The sequence below is a fragment of the Oncorhynchus keta genome, chromosome 6, assembly GCF_023373465.1.
Source record: "Oncorhynchus keta strain PuntledgeMale-10-30-2019 chromosome 6, Oket_V2, whole genome shotgun sequence".
Taxonomy (NCBI): domain Eukaryota; kingdom Metazoa; phylum Chordata; class Actinopteri; order Salmoniformes; family Salmonidae; genus Oncorhynchus; species Oncorhynchus keta.
Window position 1 is genome coordinate 5,758,212 of NC_068426.1, and position 10,000 is coordinate 5,768,211.

The window sequence follows — 10,000 nt, forward strand, 5'->3', positions numbered from 1 at the left end:
GCCAGATGGGCTGGTCCATTTTTTTGTCTTGTGGGCCTGTCTTGAGTTTCTTGCGCAACATGATCATTATCAGGCTAATAATGGGGGGGCCTCAAGTGTGGAAAAAAATAGTCTGGTTTGTCAGAAATGCCTGTGCCGATTTCTGGTCCCAGTTCGCCCCTGGTGTGTACTCTCATGGACTTTAATCCCAGCTCCTAAAAGTTATCCTCACACTCCCACTTCCCACCTCTATCTGTCATGGACTTTAATCCTAGCTCCTAAATGTCCTAAATATTCTCACACTCCCACTTCCCACCTCTATCTGTCATGGACTTTAATCCTAGCTCCTAAATGTCCTAAATATCCTCACACTCCCATTTCCTACCTCCATCTGTCAGCCTCATCCCCAACACACTCCCACTTCCTACCTCTATCTGTTACCCTCATCCCCAACACACTCCCACTTCCCACCTCTATCTGTCACCCTCATCCCCAACACACTCCCACTTCCTACCTCTATCTGTCACCCTCATCCCCAACACACTTCCTACCTCTATCTGTCCCCTTATCCTCCCACTTCCTACCTCTATCTGTCAGCCTCATCCCCAACACACTCCCACTTCCTACCTCTATCTGTCACCCTTATCCCAACACACTCCCACTTCCCACCTCTATCTGTCACCCTCATCCCCAACACACTCCCACTTCCCACCTCTATCTTGTCACCCTCATCCCCAACACACTCTCACTTCCTACCTCTATCTGTCACCCTCATCCCCAACACACTCCCACTTCCCACCTCTATCTGTCACCCTCATCCCCAACACACTCCCATCCCTCTATCTGTCACCCTCATCCCCAACACACTCTTCCTACCTCTATCTGTCACCCTCATCCCCAACACACTCCCACTTCCTACCTCTATCTGTCACCCTCATCCCCAACACACTCCCACTTCCTACCTCTATCTGTCACCCTTATCTCCAACACACTCCCACTTCCTACCTCTATCTGTTACCCTCATCCCCAACACACTCCCACTTCCTACCTCTATCTGTCACCCTCATCCCCAACACACTCAAACTTCCCACCTCTATCTGTCACCCTCATCCCCAACACACTCCCACTTCCTACCTCTATCTGTCACCCTCATCCCCAACACACTCCCACTTCTTACCTCTATCTGTCACCCTTATCTCCAACACACTCCCACTTCCCACCTCTATCTGTCACCCTCATCCCCAACACACTCCCACTTCCTACCTCTATCTGTCACCCTCATCCCCAACACACTCCCACTTCCCACCTCTATCTGTCACCCTCATCCCCAACACACTCCCACTTCCCACCTCTATCTGTCACCCTCATCCCCAACACACTCCCACTTCCCACCTCTATCTGTCACCCTCATCCCCAACACACTCCCACTTCCCACCTCTATCTGTCACCCTCATCCCCAACACACTCCCACTTCCTACCTCTATCTGTCACCCTCATCCCCAACACACTCCAACGTCCCACCTCTATCTGTCACCCTCATCCCCAACACACTCCCACTTCCCACCTCTATCTGTTACCCTCATCCCCAACACACTCCCACTTCCCACCTCTATCTGTCACCCTCATCCCCAACACACTCCCACTTCCTACCTCTATCTGTCACCCTCATCCCCAACACACTCCCACTTCCTACCTCTATCTGTCACCCTCATCCCCAACACACTCCCACTTCCTACCTCCATCTGTCACCCTCATCCCCAACACACTCCCACTTCCTACCTCTATCTGTCACCCTCATCCCCAACACACTCCCACTTCCCACCTCTATCTGTCACCCTCATCCCCAACACACTCCCACTTCCTACCTCTATCTGTCACCCTCATCCCCAACACACTCCAACGTCCCACCTCTATCTGTCACCCTCATCCCCAACACACTCCCACTTCCCACCTCTATCTGTTACCCTCATCCCCAACACACTCCCACTTCCTACCTCTATCTGTCACCCTCATCCCCAACACACTCCCACTTCCCACCTCTATCTGTCACCCTCATCCCCAACACACTCCCACTTCCTACCTCTATCTGTCACCCTCATCCCCAACACACTCCCACTTCCTACCTCTATCTGTCACCCTCATCCCCAACACACTCCCACTTCCCACCTCTATCTGTCACCCTCATCCCCAACACACTCCCACTTCCTACCTCTATCTGTCACCCTCATCCCCAACACACTCCCACTTCCCACCTCTATCTGTCACCCTCATCCCCAACACACTCCCACTTCCTACCTCTATCTGTCACCCTCATCCCTAACACACTCCAACGTCCCACCTCTTCTGTCACCCTCATCCCCAACACACTCCAACGTCCCACCTCTTTCACCCTCATCCCCAACACACTCCAACGTCACACCTCTTTCTGTCACCCTCATCCCCAACACACTCCCACTTCCCACCTCTATCTGTCACCCTCATCCCCAACACACTCCCACTTCCCACCTCTATCTGTCACCCTCATCCCCAACACACTCCAACGTCCCACCTCTTTCACCCTATCATGCATCCTACCTCTATAACGCTATAGTAGCTCTACAGCGACTATAATAACTATACAGCAACTACTATAACTTTATCATGACCATAATAACTCTATAACTATAATACCTCTATAGCAACTATAATAACTATTTAGCTCTATTAAAAAACTCTATAGCTGCTATAATAACTATATAACTATAAATCCCTATAGCCACTATAAAAACTATATAGCCACTATATTAACTCTATAACTCTATAACTCTATTCTAACTCTAACTCTATAATAAAGCTGTAACTCTATGATAACTCTATAACTCCATAATAACTCCATGATAACTCTTTAACTCTATAATAACTATAGCGAATATTATAACTCTAACTCGATAATAACTCTATAATACCTCTATAACTCTATAATATCTCTGCCTCTATAATAGCTCTATAACTCAATAATAACTCTATAATAACTTGATAATAACTCGATAATAACTATATAACTCTACAATAACTCTATAACTCTATAATAACTCTACCTCTATAATAGCTCTATAACTCGATAATAACTCTATAATAACTATATAACTCTATAATAACTCTATAACTCTAGAACCCTAAAATAACTCTAGAACTCTATGATCACTCTATAGCGACTATCATGAATCTAACTCTATAATAACTCTACAACTCTATAGTAACTCTATAACTCTATAATAACTCTATAACTCTACAATAACTCTATAACCCTAAAATAACTCTATAACACTATAATAACTCTATAACTCTATAATAACTCTATAACTCTACAATAACTCTGTAATAACTCTAGAACCCTAAAATAACTCTAGAACTCTATGATCACTCTATAGCGACTATCATGAATCTAACTCTATAATAACTCTACTACTCTATAATAACTCAACAGTAACTATAATAACTCTATACCAACTATAATAGTATTGGCCTGAGGGCACACAGTGTGTTGTGAAATCTATGAATGTATTGTATTTTTTATTATAAATTGTATAAAAACTCCCTTAATTTTGCTGAACACCAGAAAGCAACAGCTAATGGGGATCCATAATAAATACAAATACAGTAAGTAATTCTTACCGAGAACCACTTGAAATATTATCTTCCCTCTGCTCTCCCATTTAACAAATAAATCAAAAGATTGGTAGACAATTTTGTTGACTGTGATTGCTATCCACAGTGGCTCCTATGGCACCTTGGACCTGGTGAAGGTGAGGATGTCCCAGGACTTCAAAAACATAGTAGCCTAAGCTACTAAGCAGTCTCCCCTCTCTCCCCTACAGTGGCTCCTATAGACCATGTGTATGGCACATTGGGCCTGGTGAAGGCTAGTACCACACAGGAGTATTCTGACCTTTCTAAGCTGAGGGAGGAGATCGAAGGGAAGGGATCATTCACTATGTTCACCCCGAGCAACGAAGCCTGGGACCTGCTGGAACCTGTAAGTCCAAGTAACTGAAGTCAGTCACTCAAACATTCAGTCAGTAGTTTGTAATTTGCTATTTTTTTTTTTTAGTCAGTTTGTTGGTTAATTTGTTAATTCGTTGGTTAATTCGTATGTTTCAGATTAAGCTGCTTAGACAGTTATAGCTCTGCTCTCTCTCTCTCTCTCTCGCGCTAACTCTCTCCTGTTCCTCCCATCACCAGGAGGTGCGTAGTGCCTTGGTGAGCAATGTGAACGTAGAGCTGTACAACGCCCTGCACTACCACATGGTCAACCGGCGCATGCTAACGAAAGATCTGAAGAACGACAAGTATATCACCTCCATGTACAACAACATGGGACTCTACATCAATCACTACTCCAATGGGGTACGTAGTAAACCTGGAACTCAAATTAATTCAAAATCAAGGCAAATCAATTGTAATTTGTCACATGCTTCGTAAACTACAGGTGTAGACTAAGCGTGAAATATTTACTTACTTTTCCAACAATGCAGAGAGAAAGAAAATAGAGAAATAATAGAAACGTTTAACACTGATACACGGGGTACCAGTACTGAGTCAATGTGCAGGGGAACGAGGTAGTTGAGTTAGATATGTACTCTGTAAAAATATATATTTTTATATATTGTTTTTAACCCCCTAAGGTCGATTAAATCGAATTAGCATAATACAAAAATCCCCATAAAATGTGTCAGTTTAATGTAACTTATTAACTGGTAGCCAGTCAGCTGTATGAAAAAAAGGTATAATTAAAAAAAGGTGCAGTATGTTACCGTAAAGTAATTTCCGGTAAGAAATACTTGTACTTACCTTTTTTGGTACCGTTGTTTTACGGCAATTTACCCGTACCTGAACTGCTAAAAATGTCCTGTAATATTACGGTACACTACAGGCTACTACTGGTTGGCGTGAAGATACGGTCTGCCTGTAAAATTGTAATTTTAACAAGGGTGTCATTCTGACTGTTTGTAAATTACACATCTCAATATACTGCACTAACATGCCTAGGATATTACATCCAAATTACAGCACCTTATACATGGGACACACATCATCAATACAGCCACATACAGTATCATGGCATCATAATTCATATTTTTATGTGTGGTTATTGTTTTAGTTTTTTTGAGAAACTACATTTTCTTCTCTGCATCTCTGCTAAAATCCCGGTAAAAGATTGAAAGGAATGTGAGTCTTATTCAGTACTTATTGACTGGTTCAATCAGTGTGCCCCCACTGCAAAATACAGCTGGCAGATCTTTTTCATAAATAATTACGATAAAACATGGGCTTAAAAATGAAGTTTAGTAATTCATTTAACATCAGATTCTTTTTTTTTAATAGGACAAATCTGAGGGGGAAAATTCCCTATGTGCATGATGCCTCTGTATGTAGTTAACCCCTAGCTAGCCTATGTGCATGATGCCTCTGTATGTAGTTAACCCCTAGCTAGCCTATGTGCATGATGCCTCTGTATGTAGTTAACCCCTACCTAGCCTATGTGCATGATGCCTCTGTATGTAGTTAACCCCTACCTAGCCTATGTGCATGATGCCTCTGTATATAGTTAACCCCTACCTAGCCTATGTGCATGATGCCTCTGTATGTAGTTAACCCCTAGCTAGCCTATGTGCATGATGCCTCTGTATGTAGTTAACCCCTAGCTAGCCTATGTGCATGATGCCTCTGTATGTAGTTAACCCCTACCTAGCCTATGTGCATGATGCCTCTGTATGTAGATAACCCCTACCTAGCCTATGTGCATGATGCCTCTGTATGTAGTTAACCCCTACCTAGCCTATGTGCATGATGCCTCTGTATGTAGTTAACCCCTAGCTAGCCTATGTGCATGATGCCTCTGTATGTAGTTAACCCTAGCTAGCCTATGTGCATGATGCCTCTGTATGTAGTTAACCCCTAGCTAGCCTATGTGCATGATGCCTCTGTATGTAGTTAACCCCTACCTAGCCTATGTGCATGATGCCTCTGTATATAGTTAACCCCTACCTAGCCTATGTGCATGATGCCTCTGTATGTAGTTAACCCCTACCTAGCCTATGTGCATGATGCCTCTGTATATAGTTAACCCCTACCTAGCCTATGTGCATGATGCCTCTGTATGTAGTTAACCCCTACCTAGCCTATGTGCATGATGCCTCTGTATGTAGTTAACCCCTAGCTAGCCTATGTGCATGATGCCTCTGTATATAGTTAACCCCTACCTAGCCTATGTGCATGATGCCTCTGTATGTAGTTAACCCCTACCTAGCCTATGTGCATGATGCCTCTGTATGTAGTTAACCCCTACCTAGCCTATGTGCATGATGCCTCTGTATGTAGTTAACCCCTACCTAGCCTATGTGCATGATGCCTCTGTATATAGTTAACCCCTACCTAGCCTATGTGCATGACGCCTCTGTATTAACCCCTAGTTAACCCTGTATGTAGTAACCTAGCCTATGTGCATGATGCCTCTGTATGTAGTTAACCCCTACCTAGCCTATGTGCATGATGCCTCTGTATGTAGTTAACCCCTACCTAGCCTCTATGTGCATGATGCCTCTGTATGTAGTTAACCCCTACCTAGCCTATGTGCATGATGCCTCTGTATGTAGTTAACCCCTACCTAGCCTATGTGCATGATGCCTCTGTATATAGTTAACCCCTACCTAGCCTATGTGCATGATGCCTCTGTATGTAGTTAACCCCTACCTAGCCTATGTGCATGATGCCTCTGTATGTAGTTAACCCCTACCTAGCCTATGTGCATGATGCCTCTGTATGTAGTTAACCCCTACCTAGCCTATGTGCATGATGCCTCTGTATGTAGTTAACCCCTACCTAGCCTATGTGCATGATGCCTCTGTATGTAGTTAACCCCTAGCTAGCCTATGTGCATGATGCCTCTGTATGTAGTTAACCCCTACCTAGCCTATGTGCATGATGCCTCTGTATGTAGTTAACCCCTACCTAGCCTATGTGCATGATGCCTCTGTATGTAGTTAACCCCTAGCTAGCCTATGTGCATGATGCCTCTGTATGTAGTTAACCCCTACCTAGCCTATGTGCATGATGCCTCTGTATGTAGTTAACCCCTACCTAGCCTATGTGCATGATGCCTCTGTATGTAGTTAACCCCTAGCTAGCCTATGTGCATGATGCCTCTGTATGTAGTTAACCCCTAGCTAGCCTATCTGCATGATGCCTCTGTATGTAGATAACCCCTGGCTAGCCTATGTGCATGATGCCTCTGTATGTAGTTAACACCTCTTATCGCTAGACTGTTGGCCTAGTTGTATTTATTCTGTCAACCCCTACCTAGCCCTAAATCACAGGCATGTTTATTTTAACTCACATCAATCACTTTATATCATTGTGATTTTCAGAGGATGAATGATTCAATGAATCATGCCAATTAACCAATCACCTCTCTTCCTCTGCAGATCGTCACAGTGAACTGTGCCAGGATTATCCATGGTAACCAGGTGGCGACCAATGGGGTGGTCCATGTCATCGACCGTGTCATCACCGCCGTGGGCAACACTATCAAGGATATCCTGGACGTCAACGAAGACCTCTCCTCCTTCAGCGTACGTACCTGACTGTAATCTGACCTCCCCTCCTTCAGCATGCATACCTGACTGTAATCTGACCTCCCCTCCTTCAGCATGCATACCTGACTGTAATCTGACCTCCCCTCCTTCAGCATGCATACCTGACTGTAATCTGTCTCCCCTTCTTCAGCATGCATACCTGACTGTAATCTGTCTCCCCTCCTTCAGCATGCATACCTGACTGTAATCTGTCTCCCCTTCTTCAGCATGCATACCTGACTGTAATCTGTCTCCCCTCCTTCAGCATGCATACCTGACTGTAATCTGTCTCCCCTTTTTCAGCATGCATACCTGACTGTAATCTGACCTCTCCTCCTTCAGCATGCATACCTGACTGTAATCTGACCTCCCCTCCTTCAGCATGCATACCTGACTGTAATCTGACCTCCCCTCCTTCAGCATGCATACCTGACTGTAATCTGACCTCCCCTCCTTCAGCATGCATACCTGACTGTAATCTGTCTCCCCTCCTTCAGCATGCATACCTGACTGTAATCTGACCTCCCCTCCTTCAGCATGCATACCTGACTGTAATCTGTCTCCCCTCCTTCAGCATGCATACCTGACTGTAATCTGTCTCCCCTCCTTCAGCATGCATACCTAACTGTATCCCCTTTTTCAGTATGCATACCTGACTGTAATCGGACCTCTCCTCCTTCAGCATGCATACCTGACTGTAATCTGACCTCCCCTCCTTCAGCATGCATACCTGACTGTAATCTGACCTCCCCTCCTTCAGCATGCATACCTGACTGTAATCTGTCTCCCCTCCTTCAGCATGCATACCTGACTGTAATCTGTCTCCCCTCCTTCAGCATGCATACCTAACTGTATCCCCTTTTTCAGTATGCATACCTGACTGTAATCGGACCTCTCCTCCTTCAGCATGCATACCTGACTGTAATCTGACCTCCCCTCCTTCAGCATGCATACCTGACTGTAATCTGACCTCCCCTCCTTCAGCATGCATACCTGACTGTAATCTGTCTCCCCTCCTTCAGTATGCATACCTGACTGTAATCTGACCTCCCCTCCTTCAGCATGCATACCTGATTGTAATCTGTCTCCCCTCCTTCAGCATGCATACCTGACTGTAATCTGACCTCCCTCCTTCAGCATGCATACCTGACTGTAATCTGACCTCCCCTCCTTCAGCATGCATACCTGACTGTAATCTGACCTCCCCTCCTTCAGCATGCATACCTGACTGTAATCTGACCTCCCCTCCTTCAGCATGCATACCTGATTGTAATCTGACCTCCCCTCCTTCAGCATGCATACCTGACTGTAGTCTGTCTCCCCTCCTTCAGCATGCATACCTGACTGTAATCTGACCTCCCCTCTTTCAGCATGCATACCTGACTGTAATCTGACCTCCCCTCCTTCAGCATGCATACCTGACTGTAGTCTGTCTCCCCTCCTTCAGCATGCATACCTGACTGTAATCTGACCTCCCCTCTTTCAGCATGCACACCTGACTGTAATCTGACCTCCCCTCCTTCAGCATGCATACCTGACTGTAATCTGACCTCCCCTCCTTCAGCATGCATACCTGACTGTAATCTGTCTCCCCTCCTTCAGCATGCATACCTGACTGTAATCTGACCTCCCCTCCTTCAGCATGCATACCTGACTGTAATCTGACCTCCCCTCCTTCAGCATGCATACCTGACTGTAGTCTGTCTCCCCTCCTTCAGCATGCATACCTGATTGTAATCTGACCTCCCCTCCTTCAGCATGCATACCTGACTGTAGTCTGTCTCCCCTCCTTCAGCATGCATACCTGACTGTAATCTGTCTCCCCTCCTTCAGCATGCATACCTGACTGTAGTTTGTCTCCCCTCCTTCAGCATGCATACCTGACTGTAATCTGTCTCCCCTCCTTCAGCATGCATACCTGACTGTAGTCTGTCTCCCCTCCTTCAGCATGCACACCTGACTGTAATCTCTTACTGTAACGTGACCACAATATGACAGTGGCTCGTATCAATCTGACCAGAGAGGTTTTCTACCTTCACTAACACTTCAGGAAAAGATTAGAAATGGGAAAACGCAGCTGGATTGTCTGAGATGAAATGGGGAAACTGTTGTTGCATTAGAAGTGGTGACAGTATTAGAGGTACTCAGTCTCCTGTCCTCTCCCGCAGGCTGTAGCCTTGGCCTCAGGGGTGATGGATAAACTGTTGTTGCATTAGAAGTGGTGACAGTATTAGAGGTACTCAGTCTCCTGTCCTCTCCCGCAGGCTGTAGCCTTGGCCTCAGGGGTGATGGATAAAATGGGCCAGCCAGGTCACTTCACCCTGTTTGCTCCCACCAACGAGGCCATGGAGAACCTCGGGGCCAGCTTCCTGGAACGCATCATGGGAGACAAGGAAGTCATCGGAGGT

At 45.4% G+C, this 10,000-nt stretch overlaps 1 protein-coding gene across 2 annotated transcripts in view; it reads left to right on the forward strand.

The window, feature by feature from the left end:
• Positions 1-10,000, forward strand: part of LOC118385709 (periostin-like) — a 101,122-nt gene that overhangs the window by 39,460 nt on the left and 51,662 nt on the right. For both annotated transcript variants that reach the window (XM_052520347.1, XM_052520346.1), the window contains exons 4-7: positions 3,837-3,994; positions 4,201-4,365; positions 7,443-7,589; positions 9,857-9,998. In XM_052520347.1, coding sequence (XP_052376307.1) covers positions 3,837-3,994; positions 4,201-4,365; positions 7,443-7,589; positions 9,857-9,998 — 612 coding nt within the window. The remainder of the gene's footprint in view (positions 1-3,836; positions 3,995-4,200; positions 4,366-7,442; positions 7,590-9,856; positions 9,999-10,000) is intronic.